The following is a 21,410-nucleotide window of genomic DNA, read 5'->3' as shown; positions in this document are numbered from 1 at the left end:
AGCTCTACTTAGAGGGAGCCAAGAATTGGTTGCTCTGAGTCGTCAGGGCTTTCAGAGCGGGCTGTCATCGACATCAACGTTAACCCTTAGGAGAGCCATCTTTTGAAGTTGGTACACTAAAACAAATGAAGTTGGTGCCAGTGCACAATGGACACTCAATGAAGAGCCACCATATACCTTGTGACTTGAGAAAATTCTTCATAGAGATGCGAACATTCGCGACCAACACTAGATGGCAGGTGTATAAAGAGAATGTGTAGCTACAGAAACACATGCTACAAACATATTGTGTTTGCTGTTCATCCTAATATGATATGTCAGAACAAATATCAATCTACCCAAAAATGTTCATACCTAACAAGAATTCTGGTGAAAGAACAAGCTCCAGCGCATCATTGTTTAACATGATATTTCGGGGAAGGTCAGCCAAAACCAAGTCTGGAGCAATCTGAGCTATTGGGATTGTTGACCTTGCATCCTCAGGATTAACTAAGAGGTCACCTACAAAGAAAAAGAGGAACAAATGCATGTCAGTCATTTTAGGGTGAACTGATCAAATTCAGGATTGAGCATCAATCAATATACAAACTAATATAGAGGAATAAGGTCTAACACATGCCAAATGTATGGGAAAAAAGCTTGGTCGTAACTCTGCACTGGTGTACAATGTTCATTAAATTCAGAGGTACCATAATAAAATTATTTTCTGTTTAAATTCAATCCTTTTTACACATGGTACCATTTGGGATTATTTGAACATGTGTACATGCTTGCATGCATATACACAATATGATAGCTGAAGCAGTTCTGACCTATCAAGTCTTGTGTTTTGCCGATCAGGTTCTGCACCTGGCGACCCTGTTTGGTCACCATTTCCCTCTTGGCTCTTCATCAACTCCTACTGCCCTCTGAGAGTTGTTCACTTATTAAAGTATTTTCCTTCAAGGTCTGCACTTTCCCATTCATCACATTGTCAAAACCACTTTTGTTTTGCGTGTTCTCTCCAACCACCAATGAAGTCACCAGACTGAAGTCTTGTCATTGTCTTTTATGATTAAGTTTTCCCACATCCAAGCTGGCAACCTACAAATGCTACTGTGAAGCTGATCAAGACACCATGCTTTCTCAATATTGTTTGTTAGGCCTTATCACTCACTGTACTAAAATGCCTTCCTAAGTCTTAATATTTTCAAAAATCCTCACAGCTCCATTCCTGAAATAAAGTGTCAAATTCGGCAATTCATTACCCACATCCCTTTCAAACTACTTTATCAGTTTCAACTATAAACAGGCAGGTATACTTCAGGAATTAAGAACATAATCTATCAATGCGTGAGCATGCTGCTGAAGAAGAATACAGCTTCTTCATGTTATCCAGCTTTTTAAATATCATAAATAACACCAACCAAGTGCATTCTACATACCAGTCTTCAGGGCACAGCTATTTAATCATAGGTCCTTAATCCCCCCAAGAAGTTCAATTAATATGATCTCAAATTCCTCTGTCAATATTTCTCTTTATGATCCTAACTCAGAACCTTTCCAAACTCATTCAAAAGCAAACACCAAATAACTTTCTTCCAAAACAGCCATGCTTGCCAAATGAATGTCAGGGAGCTACAATGCCAACCAACTCTAAATTCTCAGGCTACAGTTCGAAGGAGGTCCATTGTCACTGCTCATTATCTAACCATAGGGATGCAAAATACGCAGACTTGAGAGCAACACACTGTCCTACTGCTGCGACAGAAGATCCTCCTAGTTTGTTTGGAGGACAGATAATCATACCCAGGGGTTCTAGGAACCACCGTTTTCTGGCCCAATCTGGTGCTACTAGGATGACTTAAACCCTGTTGGTCCTGATCCTCTTTAGAACTGGGTGCAGGAGAGGCAGTGGTGGGAAGGCATGCAGGAGTCGTGAGCTCTACTCTAGACAGAAGGCTTCTACAAGAGAGAGATGATTTGGAAACTCCAGCGAGCAAAGTGCTGACATTGAGCACTCTCATCGGTGATGAAAAGATCGAGCCAGTGTTCTTCCCTTTGCGGGAAAACAGCCTGTGCCACCTCCGGGTGTAACTGTCATTTGTGATCTGCTATTGCCTGCAACTGAGTGTGTCTACCATGGCATTTAAAGACCATGCCTTGTGATTCACCACTACAGAAATCTATTGGCAGTCCATCCGCTTTCAGGGATGCAAGGCTTCCTGGCACAGGGTCCAGTGCACCACCCCACCCTGCTTGTTGCAGTACCACATGGTTTTGTTATTGTCCAAGAGCACCTTCTCCAGCCTTCCTCAGACGATGGGCAGAAAGGCCAGCTATGCCATGCCAAGTCCTCTGATCTTCACCTCTCTCAGGTGACTTTCTCAGCCAAGTAGTGATGCTTCTGAGACCACCATCATCTCAGAGTAGGGTAAGGAAAGGGGCCTGCCACTGACCCAATCGTGGTCCAGTGTTACCAATGCAGGTCTTTTGTGGTGTCCTTTGAACTTTGAATAAAATCTAACAGATTTCCCTGATGTTGTGCCTACTGGAATTGTAGGTCCCACTGCAGAGCCTGCATGTGCCATCTGACATGCAACACTAGCAGGATGCAGGAGGCCAACAACGCAAGCAGCCTTAGAGTGATCCACAATGAAATTCAGGGCAGACTGAAACATCAGGATCAGAGACTGAATGCACTCTCCATTCGCGGAACAGACATGAAACTGTACTATATCCAGAATGATTCCAATCTAAGGGAGTGTCTGTGAAGGAGTCAGGTGTGACTTCCGCTTGTTGAGAGTGTACTCCAATGATGTTGGGAGGTTCTGAAGATGGGTGACTAATGCCTGGGGCAAGCCACATCCAAAAGCAAGTCATCAAGGTAGAAGACTTGTACCCCGACCTCTGTAGATGTGTTGGGATAACCGCCATCGCTAAGGGGTGAAGATGAGCTCAAAGGGGACAACTGAAAACTGAAAATACTCCTGGCCCAACATAAACCACATGTATCGCCTGTGGACCTGCATGATGGGGGCGTGAAAATAGGCATCCTGTAGGTCCAAACCCATCATCAAGTCTCCAGGACAGAAAGGGCCTGGGCTAACGTGAACAGCCTGCATTTGTAATTCCACATGAAGGAGATGGAGAGGCAAAATCAAACATAGAACATCCTCCACTAGCATAAGCCATAACCCACTCTATGGCCCATTTGGCCAAAAGCACCTACTCATCCTGCAGTAAGAAGGACAGATGGTCCTCCGTCAGCTGCATGAAAACTGTGGAAGGTGCAGTGGTGAAGAAATAAAGGGAAGGACAAAGCCCCGGTACACAATTTATAGAATTCACTTGTCCACCATGATGGCCTCCACACTTGGAGGAAATATCAGATCCCATCCCGATAGGGTGGCTGTGTTCCAGCCAGGACACAAAAAATAAAACTTGGGTTTTTAATATTGATAACAATCTTTCGCTTAAAACTCAGGTTTTCAGGGTTGCGGCATCCTGCTTTGCTGTTCTTAGATAGATCAAATAAATCTTCTGGCTAATTCCACTGGCAGTTCAGAGAACGGTTCTGCAGGCTTTGGTGATATCCAGGCTGGACTACGGCAATGTGCTGTACCAGGGTGCAGATAAAGCTTCTATACATTGGCTTCAGGTCATTCAAAATGCAGCTGCTCATCTTCTTTTCAATCTGCCTAAACGCACCTTTGCGTCTCCTTTGCTATACCAACTCCATTGAATTAAAGTCAACTAGCACATTGAGTTTAAGGCCCTCTGTTACATGTTCCGTGCCAAATGTGGCCTGGTCCCTTCCTACATTCAAAATCTGGTAACCTCTTATGTTATGGCTCGACAGTTGAGATCCTCCAGCCTCACACTGTTTTCAGTTCCCAGGGGTCGTTCTTTTTTCTGTCTTGGCCCCAGGCTCTGGAATGCTCTTCCAACTGACCTTAGGAACTGTCATTCTCTGCTAGCCTTCCGTAAGTGCTTAAAGACGCTCTTGTTTAGTGACAAGGTTTGAATTACTTCTCCTTGTCTTTTTGGCTGCTGTCTAAGTTGTTCAGCCTCTACATGTTCACAAGTTCGGTGCCGGAAGACCCTGCTGGGTAGCTGTGAGCTTTATAAGTGCATAAATAAATAAGTAGCTTTGTGGTTTCAGCCACTGCAGCTGAGGGGGACTGAGCTCCACTTTGTCTCTGTTGTCCTTGTGGTCTCTGGGAACATCTGCCTTAGGGATGAAAGGACTGATAAGCCTACTGTGTGGGTCTGGCAGACAGGAATACCTCTACCGAAGTCTTGGAGGGGTAAAAAATGCTGGTGGAATATCATTGTGGGAGTAGAAATGCTCATGGGACGTTCCATGGACCTATTCTCCTTAATTAATCCAAGGCAGAGATTGTTTAATTCCCAAAAACATGAAAGCTGTCAAAAGGCAATTCCATTGAGTATACCTGGACATCCCCACTGGCGTCACACTGGTGCCCATGGGACGTCCTATGCAATCAGTTGTGTCCAGTCCTGAGCGTATTGCAACCTTTGCCTCATTGCGGCCATCCTGAATAGCCCGTGGGAGAGAAGGTCAAAGGATGTCTGGAACAGCAGGTAAAACCTGAGCTAACATATCCTAAATGGCATGCAAATAACAGCCATGAAGACAACTGCCACTCACCACACAAAACAAGGCTCATGGAGAAAAGGTTTGTTTGCTTGAAGTCTCTATTGGTTTGGACTCACAGTCAGGGGTAGTGGTAGGAAGAGCATTTCGGTTAATCTTGCTGGTGTCCTTGCACAATGAGACTCTCCAGGGTAGCGTACTGTGCCAGCAAGGCAGGGTCACCTGTTGTAGTTTGATGGCAGCAGGCAACATGTCTTCAGAAGGGTGCCCTGAACAGGGCTTAGCCAGATTGCCCAGATGGGCCTTCATAAGTGCCTGATTGAAAGGCAACACAGGCTCATTTAGAGCCTGCTCAGGCTAGCACATTGGTTTTGTCTTCCATAGAAGACAACTGGAAGTCAAGCATCTCAGCCACCCTTCAAATCGCTTCGCCAAAAAAGACTATCTCCTCAGTGGCAGGAACAGTTTGAGACACTAAGCCCGCATCAGGGGAAGTGTCAAGCTCAATGGCATTCTGAAACTCTTTATACCAACTGCCTTCATCATATTAACAAATACAATTGTTCCCCTCATCATAGATAAAATTATCAGAGTTTGTGCCCTGCCACAGGCTAAGGGCAAGGTATCAGAGTAAGATGGGCTGCCAAGCAGTTGCATGCAAGCTGGCCTAGTGCAAGTCGTTGGTCAAGGTTGTGGCGTATTCAATTCAGATTTGGACTTTACTTTAGGCTGTATAACCCCATAAGCCATTGACGGTGACAGTATCAGCATCGACTGGAGTCAGTGCTGAAGCCAATGTGGATCTAAGAGGCACAGGTGGCAGCAAGGTTGGAGCAATCAGAGAAGTGTGACTGGAGGATTCTGATGTTACTTGAGGCCCACTGGCATGGCAGAGGTAGAAGATCAAAGTGTGGAAGATCTGCAACATAGCCTCCTTGAAGGCTTCCACCTGCTGCAAAATCGCTGACAGATCTAGGACTTCGGGTGGAGGGTGAAAGGGAGGCTCTATTCTGCATGTCATTTTGGAAAACAAATTGAGCTCCAAGCTTACAGTTCAGACAGAAATGCATCAGCTACAGTAGTCGTTTTGCAAAGACCTGCTCAGAGAAACATTCTAAAAGCCTGCATTAACCTGCAAATATAGGTCACATAAGACTAAAATACAGACAATACCTAAGCTTTATTTTGACTCGCCCGAAAAGTCCAAGACAGAAAGTATTTCTATCCTTGAAGTTATGAATTAATTCCATGCTAAAATGGAACAATTTATAGCAAAGAGAACACAAACAGTGGAAGAGTATTGATATTAGATCAAGTACCGCAAAATGTTAGCCTTTGTGTTTTTGCTATATTAAATCCAAAATATTTTGAGAATAATATACTTTAAAACCCAGAAAGCTCAGTCTTCAAAGGGCTATAAATTTGAAAGGTTTTTCAGATCATTTAAATATAAGATTGCTAGTTGGGAGAAAAAAATAAAGTTTGGAAAACTTTGAAGTGCTTTAGGCCAGTGGGCATGCCCTCTTCAGGTTATCTTTAGAAGAGGAGGAAATAATGGTACCAGGAATGGCGCAACAAATTAAGTTGCAGCTGCCTCAGTAAGTCTTTCCATTGACCCGGAAATCGGGGTACAAATACATGCACCCCATCCTTTCAGGAGTTAAATGCCCGGAAAAATTAAAAATGAGCAGATTTTGATTAAGGTAGATAATTCGCCAATTAACATAGGTCTTGAATTAAGAAACAACAAAGACAAAGTCGCATGTGAGCACATTTGCAGGTCACAACGAACACACAACCTTGTCAAAACTATAATGCATGGTCTCCATTTCCATTTCTGGAAAGCTATTGATGATCTAAATCTTAAACCAAGTGATATATCAACTTATTGTAGGCCTCTGTAAATGTAATAAATTTTTATCATGCACAACATTGTAAGTAGTTCAGTGACGATCTACAAACATGACATAAGTCCTTGCATATCCCTTTGGTCCCTAGTAAAACCTCTGCAGATTATCTGCAGACAGGAAATCCACAGTTTTAGAATTGGGAGAAATATCATGTGAGACCTGTCAGTCTTGGGGTGGTCTTCCCCAAACTTGATGCCTTACTCCTCCATATTTTTCTGATTTTGTTTTGTTGGCCTTAGGACTCTGTGCACTTTACCACTGCTAACCAGTGCTAAAGTACATTTGCTCACACCCCAAAAAAATGGTAACACTGACTTATCCCCAATTGGCATATTTGATTTACCTGTAAGTCCCTAATAAAGTGGTACTACATGTACCCAGAGCCTATATATTAAATATTACTAGTAGGCCTACAGCATTCATTGTGCCACCAACTAAAGTAGACTCACCAACCTGTCTCAGGCATATCACTGAAGTCTGTGTGTGCATTGTTAAACTGCAATTTCGACCTGGAAAAGTAAACGTCTTGCCAGGGCTAAACCTTCCTTTTTAATATATATAAGTTACCATTAGGGTAGGCCCTTTACAGCCCAGAGAGCAGGGTTCAGTGTATTTAAAAAGTAGGACATGTACCTCTAAATTTTACATACGGGTGGTGAAAAACTCTGCAATTCATTTTTCACTATTGCTAGGGCTGCCTCTCTCATACGATAACAGTGGATTTACCTTGTTACATTTAATAAGCTACAACTCCAAAATGGGAGCAGGTAGACAACTCATGTTTGTTATCTTTGGCATTGTAATGAAAAGCCCTCCTTAATGGTAAAGTCAGATTCTGATTCCAATTTTGAAAATGCCCCTTTTAAAAGTCGTCATTTTCCTACCATGGTCATTTAGAGCCTGCAGTGTGCTTCACGGTAACATGATTGGGTGAGGTTGGACTTTGTGTATTTCTACCTGAAAGCCACACACAATAGGGGGCTTAGATGTGCCTGGATGGGACATCAGTGGCAGGATGGAGGGGCGGAGCTGGGCGCAACACTGCTCACACCTGAATAGCCTGTGTCCTCCCTTCACACTAAGGATTGCATACCCCCTGTAGTTAGTTTGGACCCAGGGCATGGGAGGCAAGAAACCTGAGCACTTCAAATTCTCTAGAAACTTTTCCAACTTCAAAGAAGACATCAGGAATCAATATTGGACTTCAGACACCAAGTCTTCAGTACACTTCTGGACCTGTGGAAGACTGCCAGGGAGAAGGGCTACTGATCTGCTGGAAAAATTGTCACTGCTGGACGCTGCCCTGTTGGACTGCTATGCTGCTGGATTGCTGCCCTCCTGCCCTCCAGCCTGGGTGAGATGGACTAGATCCGCAATTTGTACCCAGTACCACCTGAGTGACTACAAGTGTTAGTCTCTTGTAACCTGCACCTGGACTCTACCAACTGTGAGTCTTGCCTTTGCCAATGGTGCCATCACAGTCCTGGACCCTTTGAAGTGGGCCTGAGGTGCTCTGCTAGCCAATCTGTTGGACCAGCAGAACCGACAGCTCCTCTGCTGCACAGCGCAATCCCCAGTAGAACTGATGCATCGCCATTGCTGCATGGAGTTTCCTGCTGCGATGTCCTTGCGGAGAGATGCATTGTCTAATGCAGCTGCCCGGAACCGCCACTGCTTAATGCATCTCCATGCAAGGACATTGTATCTCAGCCTTCAGAACTACCACTGCACAATACATCTACTCACCAGCATCTTGTTTCACCTCTGCAACTCTTGGCAACCATAATTAAAGTAATGGGTTAAGTAGACCTCAGTAGGTCCCTGTGGCTGGCTCACGCTCCATGGTGGTCAGACTCCACAGGTGACTTTTTCCCAGTGTAGCACAACCAGATATCCAAAGTTGGCAGTGCTTTGTAGGCTATATTCATGAAAATCTTACAAATTGCACATCTCCGGTTTTATTGGTTGGATCTTTGTTGTTTTGGTCTAGTTTTATTTATTAAAATGTAATCTAGTTCTTCTTATGTTGTGTTTTCACTTTCACTTTATTACTGTTCGAAGTGCTACATAAATACTTTGCACATTACCTCTAAGTTAAGCCTGACTGCTCTGTGCCAGGCTACCAGAGGGTTCAGCACAGGTTAATTGGGGTTTGCTTGTGACTTCACCCTGACCAGAATTGTGGTTGTTGCTTGAGTCGGGTTTTTACCCCGCCTCAACCAGTAACCCAATTTCTTAAATATCTTTTAAACAACTTTTAACCAATCTTTATAAGAAAAACATTTTACAAGAAAAATAATTCCTTCTGCTGTGCTCCCTGCAAATATGGTAATTTGTGGCACATAACCATTTTCACTGTACATTTACATAAACCTTTACAACTAAACTTAGGTGTGGAATTTGGGTTAGAGATAACACCTGCCTCCACTGATACTCCCAGGTAGCCCCTTAGACCCTTTTCTTTGCTTAACTCATGACTGCAGAAAACAGGACTGTCTGTGGGTTAGCTGCATGCCAGATGCATTAGGAAATATCCGATGATATAGATACTATTTGTGGCCACAAATCACACGTCTGCAAAAACATTTGCAAACATTATTTTATTAGTTGGGACAATAAATATAAGCTAAGATATCACATAGATTGTTGGAAATAAAAACACATTTTGAGAATTATAGAGAATTGGTGAATGCATATTTCGATACAGTTATCAGTTTAGTTAATTTTTAAAAAGGAATAACATGGCCTGTATGAATTAGTTCAGAATAAACACTTATTCCAACACATTGTTTGGAAAGAAAAACTGCTTCATACATATACGATTTCAGCAAGTGTACGTACATAAATCCACCGGCAGTATTCGGCATAAAAAAAAACAGAATTAAACAAACAATACTTCAAATCCCGGTATCTTCAGCTAAAGCAATTTCCCAGTTTGAATCATATTTAGGGGTAGTTAGTAACATTAGAGCTCCTTAAAACTCATTTATCCATGCAGATAATAATCCCCAGATCTTCCTTCCTTTTCGTTTAGCCTGAATACCCTTACGTTTATATAGGGCCATTTCAAATTGATATACATGCAGGAAGCGCCCTTTCCATTGCTGGAATGTCGGAGGAAGTCTATCCAACCATGCAGCAGATATGCACAATCTATACACAGTCATAGCTATAAAAATCAATTCCAGCCCAGGCCCTAAATAGGTTTTGTCTACTCCCAATAGCATAAGCTGCGGGGACGGAGTGATTATGCTTTTTAATATCTCCCCTAAAAAGCCCACTATTTCTAGCTCTATTTGATTTAGACTGGGGCAGGAGTAGAATATATGAACCAGGTCTGCCCCTGAAGCTTGACATCTGGGGCAATTTGTCCCCGCCGTGCCGCCACATTTTGCAATCTTTGCTGGGGTTATATATAAATCATACACCGTTTTATAGTGTTGTGATTGCAAATTCGAGGCATACATCACTGTGCCCCCTAGCTCCAGTGATTCCAAAAATCCTGAGTCGACCATGCCAAGTTTCTCGTTCCATTTCCCATCCTGCTTCTCGAGGTCATCAGGGACCAGTTCCAATAAGCAGCCATATATCTGAGAAATGGAAGGGGTAGCTTCTTTTACCATTACCTCCAATACCGGTATTTGATCAAAGCCAGCAGTCCCCCCTACTTTAAAAAAAAAAAATCTCTGATCTGTAAATATTTAAACAAATCTCGTGATGAGATATTAAATTGACTACGGACCAATTCAAAAGGAGCAAACGAACTCTCTACCCAAAAATCTCCCAGTCTGCTAACCCTGTTACACCCCCATCTTTTAAAGAAACTGTCCTGAAAGATGCATGGCAGTTGCTCATTTTGAATCAGAGGGGTATATCGACTATACCTGCCCACCCCTGCTTTTTTCCTAACCAATACACAGTTCCTATAAGCTGCATACAAGGTCTTAAAGCGGGTTCGTTTGAAATAGCTTTGCTCAAAGAACATCATTAGACAACCCTGAGCAGATTTACCAAGCAATAGCTCATAGATGGAGGGTGACCTAATGTGGGAATCCTGCGCCGTTGTACGACAGCTAAACAATATCTGATAACACTGCAAGACGGCAGAGAGATAGTAGAGCCTGAAGTTTGGTAGTGCCCAGCTGCCCCTACTTCTAGGTAAGCACATAAAAGCATTCGCTCTTTTGGTCTTCCCTTATGCCCAAATAAAACTAGCTGTTATCCGATCAATTTTCTTAAACCATACATCATTAATTTCTAAAGAGAGAGATCTAAACACGTATAATATTTTTGGAAGAAAGATAATTTTAATTAAATTACATCATTCAATTATCAACAGTCTCATGCTATCCCATCTTTTAAAATCAAGCTTGGCTTTTTCCAGAATAGGGGGCAAATTTTTATCAACTATCAATTCTATCTTTGAAGTAATACGAATACCAAGATACGTAGCCTCATTAGTAATCCTCATATCAGATGCTAGCGTGTGCCTGTTGATTAAAATTTGGGTTTTAGTTTTGTTCAAAAGGAATCCTGACCCATTTCCAAATACTTCAGCCAGTTCCTCCACTGTCATTATAGCCCTATCTGGATCACTTATAATTATGGCGATGTCATCGGCATAGGCGAGGGTCTTAGTGTCCCACCCCTGTAATGTAACGTGCACAACCTCTTATGAGGCTTCTAACGTTCTAATAAAAGGGTCAATAAATAGTGCGAAGAGTAGGGGAGACATAGGGCAGCCCTGTCTTGTACCCCTCTCTATTACAAAGGGTTCGGTTTGTTGTCCCATTATACTCAGATAGGCAGTAGGTCTTTTATATATTGCCTGGATTGCGTTGATAAAGTTTATCCCCAATCCAACACCCTCCATCACTTTCCAGAGAAAGGCCCACGACACACGGTCGAAGGCCCTTTCAGCATCCAAAAAACAGACCCCCATTGGTTTAGCCAAAACTTCAGTTGCGTCGAATATGGTTATAACCCTTTGGATATGGTCTGTAGTTCCCCGCCCCGGAATAAACCCATGCTGTTTATCTGATACAAGCTGATGTATGACCCCAGCCAGTCGGGTAGCGAAGATCTTTGAGTATAGCTTTTCGTCACTGTTTAGCAGTGTAATGGGTCTGTAGGAGCCAAGAGCAATAGGATCTTTATCTTTCTTCAAGAATATAATTATATTGGCAGCATCCCATGATCTGGGTGGTGGAATCCCCTTTCTGACTTCATTTACGAGGTTCAAGAGCTCCTGCTGGACTTCTGCAAAGAATATTTTATAAAACTCTAATGGTATAGAGTCTAACCCTGAAGCCTTCCCTGAGGGTAGGGCAAACAAGGCCGATTGCTGCTTTTCTAATGAAATTTCTCCCCCTATCATCAACCTGTCCTCATCTGTGAGTGTAGCGGAGCCCAGCGGGCCAACTGAATGGTTGTCTGGTAATGCAGAGCCGGATATAAGAGGTTCTTTATACAAGTTAGCGTAAAACTCCTCCCTAATTTCCCCAGGTTCAGTGACTATATTTCCGCTCATATTCTTAACTTTACTGATATTAAAATCCATGCTCTGCTGTTTGGACCTAACTGCCAAATACCTCCCAATGCGCTCATTATATTCCTAGCGATCTTGTTCGCTAGCAAGGAGTTTTCCAGCTTTTTTCTCTGCATGATGTTCATTTAGACGGGCTTTAGTGATAGCTATCTCATTTAAAACACGAGCCAAATCTCTTCCATTTTGGGCAGCGTCAATTAATCTAATTTCCAAGGTGCTTAAAGTTCGATATAGTTCTCCCCAGCGATCATGGGCCTTCTTCTGTTTAGCGATACTAAAGCTCAGGGTTTCACCCCTTATACCTGCTTTAAAGGAGTCCCAAACGAACCCTTCCTCGGCGCTTCCCTTATTTATGGAAAAACAAAAACGCGATCCAGGACCGCGTATGCTCAACATAATCAGAATCCAAAAGCAGCCCCCTTTCAAACGACCACTTTCTAGGTACTCGAGTCAGTCCAGCAATTATTAGTTCAAACACAATCGGGTTATGGTCGGACACTACTCTAGGATATAAATCCACCCATGCCCCTCTAACCAATACAGGTGTAACCAGAAAGTAGTCCAACCTGGCAAAGCTGCCATGCGGAGCTGAATAGTAGTTATATCCTGGGTCTGGTGCCCTTAGTGCATGCCATACATCTACCAGACTGAGCTCTTTACGCAAATGCCTAAGTGCCCGAAATGATTGTGGCTTTCGTCCAGCATAGTTTTCTTCTATATTACAGACCCCACCTCTTGACCCATTAAGATTGAGGTCCCCACAAACAACAAATGGACAGGGCCACATTAGTAATTCAGCAGCCAAATAGTTAAAAACACTTGGATCATCCAACACCGGGGCATATATTACGCATAGTGTAAAAGAGCCACTGCCGGCCTTGCATTCCTGTATCACCCATCTACCCAGCTTGTCAACTGCGCTGTGCCCTGGAATAGTTGAGGTGCCTTTCACTAAAATAGCCACCCCCATAGTCCTGGTTTCTTGTATTGTATGACAGATAACCTGTAAACCTAGTGTCTTCAGCAAGGCCCTATCTTCTCTGGCGACATGAGTTTCTTGAAGGCAATACACGTCTGCTTTTAAATAACCAAACTCTTCACGTACCCTCCTTCTTTTAGCCTTATCATTCAGGCCGCAGATGTTAATAGATGCTATACGCAACCTAGCCATATCTCAAGGGGATTGTTTCAACCATACGAAATAACCTCCAATTAGAACCTGAGGTCTTACTCCAGTGTGATACCACTAGGGCCACCCCTACTTCTAGAATACCTGCTACCCATTCTCTCTCCCCTCTAATTTCATGTGCATCAGGACATTTACTTCCCAAGGCCAAAAAATGCTGCACCAATAATACTGTTACCACTACTTGCTGTATATCGTATAATGTGCCATCGCTTAGTCTACCATTACCCCTCCCCCTCTCTCCAACCAGCCACCACCCCCACCTCCCCTCCCCTCTAATGAAAGCAGTCAGACCACCTAGTCTGTGTGATGGAAGCCGTCTCCCAACATCGTGGTGCTCCCCCCTCTTAACATGTGTTGTCCCCTTTGCTCCTAGAAGAGCACAATTCAAACAAAGACAAAAATCATTGACCAAACAATTGCCATAAGCAGGAAAAAGAGGATTGTCTAACGAATTTCAGTTTTTTCCCACCCATATCCCATCCCGACCTTGTCCTGGTCTTCAAGTGTTATTATCGCTCTTTGAAACCTGGCCCCAATAATCTGGATTCAAGCAAGCCTGGCTGAAGACGGCTGAAATGCCAGAAACCGGTCCTAGGAAGCTTGTTTCTGGTCCAGGGAAGGCATGGCTTGGCAGTTCGGGCTGGACTGTTCCCATGAGGCACAGGGTCAGACTGATTTGCACATGGCCATGTCTGAACTGGGGTGGCAGAGTGGGCTAAAGAACGGTGATGGATCAAACCCAGATCTGTTGACTGGGTGTGAGTGTTTGATTGGTTCTGATGCTCCGTCCATCACCACCCCCTTTTGTACCGCTTTGTTCGCCATAAGTTGGCAGGGTATGCTCAGACGTGAGTCCCTTGCTCACTTTGCCACTGGATTCAAGCAAGCCTGGCTGAAGACGGCTGAAATGCCAGAAACCGGTCCTAGGAAGCTTGTTTCCGGTCCAGGGAAGGCATGGCTTGGCAGCTCGGGCTGGACTGTTCCCATGAGGCACAGGGTCAGACTGATTTGCACATGGCCATGTCTGAACTGGGGTGGCAGAGTGGGCTAAAGAACGGTGATGGATCAAACCCAGATCTGTTGACTGGGTGTGAGTGTTTGATTGGTTCTGATGCTCCGTCCATCACCACCCCCTTTTGTACCGCTTTGTTTGCCATAAGTTGGCAGGGTATGCTCAGACGTGAGTCCCTTGCTCACTTTGCCACTGGATTCAAGCAAGCCTGGCTGAAGACGGCTGAAATGCCAGAAACCGGTCCTAGGAAGCTTGATTCCGGTCCAGGGAAGGCATGGCTTGGCAGTTCGGGCTGGACTGTTACCATGAAGCACAGGGTCAGACTGATTTGCACATGGCCATGTCTGAACTGGGGTGGCAGAGTGGGCTAAAGAACGGTGATGGATCAAACCCAGATCTGTTGACCGGGTGTGAGTGTTTGATTGGTTCTGATGCTCCGTCCATCACCACCCCCTTTTGTACCGCTTTGTTCGCCATAAGTTGGCAGGGTATGCTCAGACGTGAGTCCCTTGCTCACTTTGCCACTGGATTCAAGCAAGCCTGGCTGAAGACGGCTGAAATGCCAGAAACCGGTCCCAGGAAGCTTGTTTCCGGTCCAGGGAAGGCATGGCTTGGCAGTTCGGGCTGGACTGTTCCCATGAGGCACAGGGTCAGACTGATTTGCACATGGCCATGTCTGAACTGGGGTGACAGAGTGGGCTAAAGAACGGTGATGGATCAAACCCAGATCTGTTGACTGGGTGTGAGTGTTTGATTGGTTCTGATGCTCCATCCATCACCACCCCCCTTTCGTACCAAATAATCTTTAGCCTGAATCTCTGACGTAAATTTTTTTACTGAGCCACACATTATTGTTTTCAGTCTGGCAGGGGCTAGCAGATATGCTTCATGGCCCGCATCCTGGAACGGCTTAACAGCCTGTCGCAGTCCCCACCTACATTCAACTGTCGTGTGACAGAAGTCCGGGCGCGTAAAGAATGATATACCTTGATATGTCCGTCGAGTGTCTGAGCGGGCTTTTTCAAATATTGCCTGTCGCAGCAGGAACTTCCCAAAGAAGACTAGGATGGCTCATGGCTGCTTTGGATTCCTGTCAGCTGATATTGTTTCTTTGCTAAACATTGGAAATCTATGGACTCTTTGCATTTCCGAGGCCCAGTTCCATCCAGCCAATTCGGGGAATGATGTTTTCAAAAGCTCCAACATATATGCTCGTATGTCCTCACCCTCCACACCTTCCTCTATACCAAGGAAACAAAGGTTGTTTCTACGTTGACGGTTTTCCATATCTTCCAGCTTCCATTGTACATCGCTTAGTTGGTGTTCATGCATCTTGGTTTGCTCTTTCACTTCCGTAACTGCATCTTCAAGGGCCTCCGTTCTATCCTCAATGTGGGCCAAGCGTTCCCCCATCCCCGAGCATGTCTTCCCGACTTTTCGTACAGCCCCTTCTAGTTTTCTTGTCGCCTGCCTGGCTTTTTTGCTATCCGCCCGTGTCTCAGCTCTGTGCTCTTTGATAGAATCTAATATTAAGCTAAGTTCGGGACTAATAGGGGTGGCGTTAGTAGGTTGTGGAGTAGTCATCTTTGAGTCATCTGCGGTAGGATCCCCTGGCGAAGTCCCAGCCATCCTTGTGTGGGAACAATCCCATTTTAAGCCGCTACCAGGAACTTTCTTTGTTCTTTGTTTTCGAGGCTCATTGCTGCCCTTGCGCACTTTCTGCTGCTTCGGGCGTTTGAATGCTGTTTCAGGTGCCTCCAGGGTGCTAGATTCCGATGTGACTGAGAGATTCCCACTAGACTCGCTGTTATATGAGTCAGAATCCGAGTCATCAGTTAGAGAGAAGAATTTATCAACCCCCTCCTGGGTGGTGTCAGAGGATGCAGCAGCTGTAGCGCCATGCAGCCCAGCAGTGTGGTCCTTACCCTTTTCGCCTTTATCCACACCACCCCCTGCCCCTACAGGTTCGGTTACTTGTTCAGGTAGCAAAGGATCACTAGTACTGTGGGGCTCGCTGCCCTCTGTCCCATCCTTACCGTTCTCTTACATCGCGTCTGCCTGTGGCGTGGCGTCTAGTGCGGCCGGTGTAGTCTGCCTACTAGTCTTTTTACCCGCAAATGTCAGAGATGGTAAAGATGGCCAGTTCTCAGTATGTTTGCTGGTGAAAAATTCTGTAATTGAGGGCTGCGGTGTATATTGTAAGTCAGTGTCCAGAGCCCCTGTTCCTTCTTCAAGACCTGCACCAACACCAGCACCTATCTTGCTTAATTTAGGGACTTGATTTCTCCTTTTACTAGTATTAATACTGCCCAATCTGTTTTTCCTCACTTGGGCTGTTACTGTCGCTGCTGCCTTACCTGGCCCAGGCTGCTCGATAGTCCCATCCTGTCTGACAGCAGGAGCTCGAGTTGTAGATCTGTTCAGAGCTATGCTGGGCGCTTCACCTTTGTCTTTCAGGGTGTTTACAGGTTTTGGTGGTATTCTCATGCAGGCAGACACCCAGGCAGTACGGTATACTAATCCAAGGGCCAGTCGTGGGAGCTTCCTGACAAGTCCCGCCCACCAGTCCAGAGCACTGAGAGACCGGCAAGCAGCAGGCTCATAGAACATGCGCCAGTCCCCGCTCTTCGTCCCTCTCCACACCGATGATCCCGTGAGCATCACAGTGAGCCAGGTTGATCGACCGATCGAGAGGTGCCGCGAGCTGCGAGCCGTAAAGAACTCCAGGCGGCCAGACCGAGCAGGAGCAAGGTAAGAATTATGAAGACTCCGGGGAGAGCACCGACGCGAGTGTCTAGGCGGCCGACATCTTGCTTTCCGCCAAGATAGGTATAGCTTTCAAGTGAGTTGTGTTTTTAGGGCTGGCCAGAAAGAAAGAAAAAAAAACTGCTTCAATAGATAATAAGAACAAACTACAAGCAGAACTAAAAAATATATAACAACATTTCAAAATGTAAAATCTTTTAGGCCTGAAAGATGAGGCACTTGCTGCAAGTAGTCGATAAGTGATGCATATAGTCAAACGGTGGTTCTCACAGATGTTCCTTATGCTGGTGTCATCATAATGGAGAAGTGTGGCTCAATGGTTAGAGTGGCAGACCCTGATGCAGAGGTCTGGCCCGGGACCAGGGTTCAATTCCCGCCTCGGCGGGTCTTGGGCTCAATTTCCTTGGACCTGTTAATTTCCGCCTCGGTGCCTATTCTAATCATGGGTCCCACTCTGCAACTCTGGGCAATAGCTTGCTTAATCTCCACAACGGCCCCAACAGCGCTGGGATGTCTGGCTTCACCTTGGGGGTGCCCAGGAGTGGACATTTCACAGGGAGAAGCCAGGAAGGGTTCCACAGCGGGATGAGTACAGCGCCAGGACACCCTAGGGTAACAGTGCGCTATACAAGTACAATACATTTACGTTTACATAATGAATACATACTGCAGGTATCTATTCTACTCCAAAGTGACAGTCAGATTTCCAGACAGAAGGCTAAAATGGTCTATTTGAGAGGATCTGAAACCAAATAACCCGTCTCCATAGACATACTTCACGTTTGTCTTGAAAGGGAATTGTTAGGCACTTGCAAGGCAAAACGCAGAATGGTGGGAAGATCAGGATTCATTAAAGAGAGGCTGTGAAGCATACCTGTACAATCACCTGCTTTTGGGGAGTGTCAATCACCTAGGCATCAGTGTCAGGTGCAGGTTGAACTGATTAATGTATTGCTTCATCATGAAGACTATAGCCTCACAACTGGGAAAAGAGTGAAACACGTTAGAGACCATGTATAAAATGTACACTTCTTTGTTACTTATGACAGGCACTTGAATAAATATTTATCCTATTTTTTAACCATATGTCTTCAAACATATGGCTGGGAGGTAAAATAATATCAGTCTTGGACTAAAAACAAGTATTTGCAATGCAATAGGTCTCGCATTTGCAAGACTTTAAGCTATTGGTAATGTAAATGACAATACATTTGACGTTAAATCTCTAGGCAGTCAAAGGGTCAAAAGGCAATCAATGACCCATATCAAAAAGCACATATGATATAATGAACTCAGTGTAATCTAAAGTAATCTGGTTAAAAATTCCATAATTTTAATGTTATAATGTTAAAAAAAAAATCTGAACATGTATAAGACAAACAAATAATATTAAACATAATGGACACTGTGTATGAGGAGACAACACTTAATACAATGCAAGAGTACGTACAATATTGAAGTCACAAGATAATATAGGAAAAAGAATATTATCACAATAACAAAAACATAATAACAGGACAGTGGCTGTGAGATGGGTCTTCTATGCGCGTTTCGGCGTACACTGCGCCTTCATCAGGAGAGCCACAAACAATTTCCTACACAGTGAATTATGCCATATAAAAACATATAATGAACACTGAGTTTCAAGATAAACAAAATTCAATAATCAACTACATACCTTCACCATAGCCAATAGTGTGTTTCATAAGTGATGGAGCCCAAAGAAAAAATAGAAAGTTTTATACCATCACCTTGAAATATGACAATGTGATAGTCGATTATTGAATTTTGTTTATTATTTTATTAAGTGTTGTCTCCTCATACACAGTGTGTTTTTTGATATGGGTCATTGGTTGCCTTTTGACCCTTTGACTGTCTGGGGATTTACCCTCAAAAGTATTATTGCCCTGCCCTAGGAATCTCAAGTATTTGCAGGGGGTCCTTGTTACTTACATTGAATGTAAATGACAATGCCTTTTATTTATCAGTTTTGAAAACCAACACATAAATAAAAGACATTGTCATTTACAATGCCAATAGCTCAAACTGTCTCAAAAGCAAGACCTATTGCATTGCAAATGTTTTTTTTAAGCACAGCTGAGTGATGAAATTTGCATAGGGCTATTGCCATTTGTATGAGCAAGCTGACAAAAAAGAATGCTACTGTGTGTAATGAAACCGGTGCTTGTGTAAAGTGGTATAGATCGCTTTGTATAAAGCTGGAAAAAATAAAGGCATGGGAAATCAATATACAGCAGAAAGAGTCTTGGACCTAAACCAGTGCAAGCGGAGCTGCAGGACGGGCACCATCCGCATCCCGCATCTGCCGATGGGCGGAGAGAACGCAAAGAGCGATGATGCTTCTTCGCCTTCTTCTTGTGTTTAAACTTACCTGAGGAGTGCAAAGACTTTGAGGACGAGTGGTGGTGACCCTGCTACTGGTCCCTCGACCTCCCACGCGGCCGGTACCTCAAATGGTGGAGAGCAGACTGTCTGGCCTCGAGAAACTTTTGGGACCACTTCCGCAAAGACTTCAGATTCATGGTCCGGCAGTCGAAGCATGACTTGGGATCATGGTCGCGCTCCAGGCACCACAAGAACACGCGGTGTGGGTCCGTAACCAACAATAGCTTGCAACAGGTGTCGCAAGCCTTGAAGCCGGGCCAAGGCCGACTGAACATCCCTGCATTCACCAGGAGTCGAGAAGACACAAAAAAGGTGTCAACGGGGGAGGAGCCTAGCGTGGGACCAAGATGGCTGCGTGAGCACAGAGCTCCCGTGACCCTCGTTCCCTCCGGCAAATATCCTGAAAAGAATCCTGTGTCAAATACCCGGAATATTGGAGACAAACCATTGCTGAGGCAAACGTCGTTGTCCGGACTGAAATCGTACACCGGAGACCGAAGTTGTGACAAGTGGAAGTTCGCGGCCTACCCCCGGGAGATGCCCGGGTCTCGCGTTGGCATGGGCCCGGACACTAATTGAACAACAGCGGCCGTGTGTGGTGCAGACCATCGGATGGGGGCTGTCTTCACTTTCACTTTTGTTTCCTCTACAACTGCGTGCCTCGGCCCGAGAGTGTCTTGGGCAATAGTCGCCTGTTGCTCGGCCTGCACATGCCTGGACCTAATTCGGGGTTTCGGATCCAGCGGACCTCGTGTCAATTGGATGGCTGAGTGGTCTGTCTTTGACGCTGACTGTTCCGGAGTTGAGGATGTCGGCCAAATCGGAAGCCGAAAAACAGAAGCCCAAGAATACCAGGCGGGGGGGCTACACTCAAACGAACAATATGGATCGCTATGCCCAGCAAAAGGAATCGCCAAGTGGACCGGGAAAGCCACTGGACGTACCGAGAGATGGTTCGCTCCCCGAACCGGAATTGACACTGCAAGACATCATGGGCGCCATTGAGGGGATGAAGTCCTCTATTGGGCAACAGATCGAGACCCTGGCACACAAAGTGGATACTATATCAGTTGATGTTAACTTGCTTCGCGCAGACCTGGGGAAAACTAATGAGAGAGTTAAATCATTGGACCTAAAAACCTCTAGTCTCACGGGGGACGTCTCTGATCTGCAAATAGAGGTCCGCACGCTGAGGACTGCTAATGACCTCTTTGCCCGCAAGATGGAGGATTTTGAAGGCCGGGCGCGGCGCAATAATGTGCGCATTGTTGGCGTTCCGGAAAAATCGGAGGAGCAATCAGCGGACTTGTTTGTCGAGGACTTGGTGGTTAATCACCTGGCGCCTACGGGGCCTCAGCAAGTTCTTTGCGGTCGAGCGGGCCCACAGAGTCCCAGGCGAGAGGCCCAAGGTGGGGTCCCCCTCGAGACCGATTATCGCCAGGATCTTCAATTTCAGGGACCGCGACGCCATTCTACAAGCGTCACGAGTGTCCGGACCAGTCCCTTTCCAGAACACTGCAGTGAGTTTTTATCCTGACTTCACCCAGGCGGTGCAGAAGCAACGGCAGAGTTTCCTGGGGGTTAAGAGGAGGCTACGTGAGATGGGTCTGAAGTATGCCATGCTCTTCCCAGCCAAGTTGCGCGTCGAGTACGAAGAGCGAACCTTTTTCTTTGACTTGCCGGATGTGGTCGGGGAATGGCTCGACGCATTGCCTCAGCGGCGGACTAGTGGGGATCATGCTGGCGGAGCAGAAGGTGGTCATGTCGCACAAGAGTGAGGATTCCGGTGATTGAACATTCTGACTAAGCTCAGGACAGTGGTTCGCTGATTTTCGTTTTCTTTGCTGGCTATTGTCCGGGGGTGGCGGGGGTACAATTGGAACTCTTTCCTCCTACGGGGTGTCTTCTTGTAGATTAGTTTTTGCTAGGGCGACAGGCACACTGCAAGTTGGGGGGCTTTTTAGGCTTACGCAGGGGTG

General features: G+C 45.2%; 1 protein-coding gene across 1 annotated transcript in view; it reads right to left on the bottom strand.

Moving 5' to 3' along the window:
- Positions 1–21,410, bottom strand: part of LRRK2 (leucine rich repeat kinase 2) — a 1,602,077-nt gene that overhangs the window by 462,261 nt on the left and 1,118,406 nt on the right. Inside the window, exon 38 of the mRNA XM_085654107.1 lies at positions 355–501. Coding sequence (XP_085510233.1) covers positions 355–501 — 147 coding nt within the window. The remainder of the gene's footprint in view (positions 1–354; positions 502–21,410) is intronic.

This window comes from Triturus cristatus, chromosome 4_1, assembly GCF_964204655.1.
Source record: "Triturus cristatus chromosome 4_1, aTriCri1.1, whole genome shotgun sequence".
Classification (NCBI taxonomy): Eukaryota; Metazoa; Chordata; class Amphibia; order Caudata; family Salamandridae; genus Triturus; species Triturus cristatus.
Note: the sequence above shows the minus strand (reverse complement) of the source record. Positions and strands in the feature narration are given on the sequence as shown.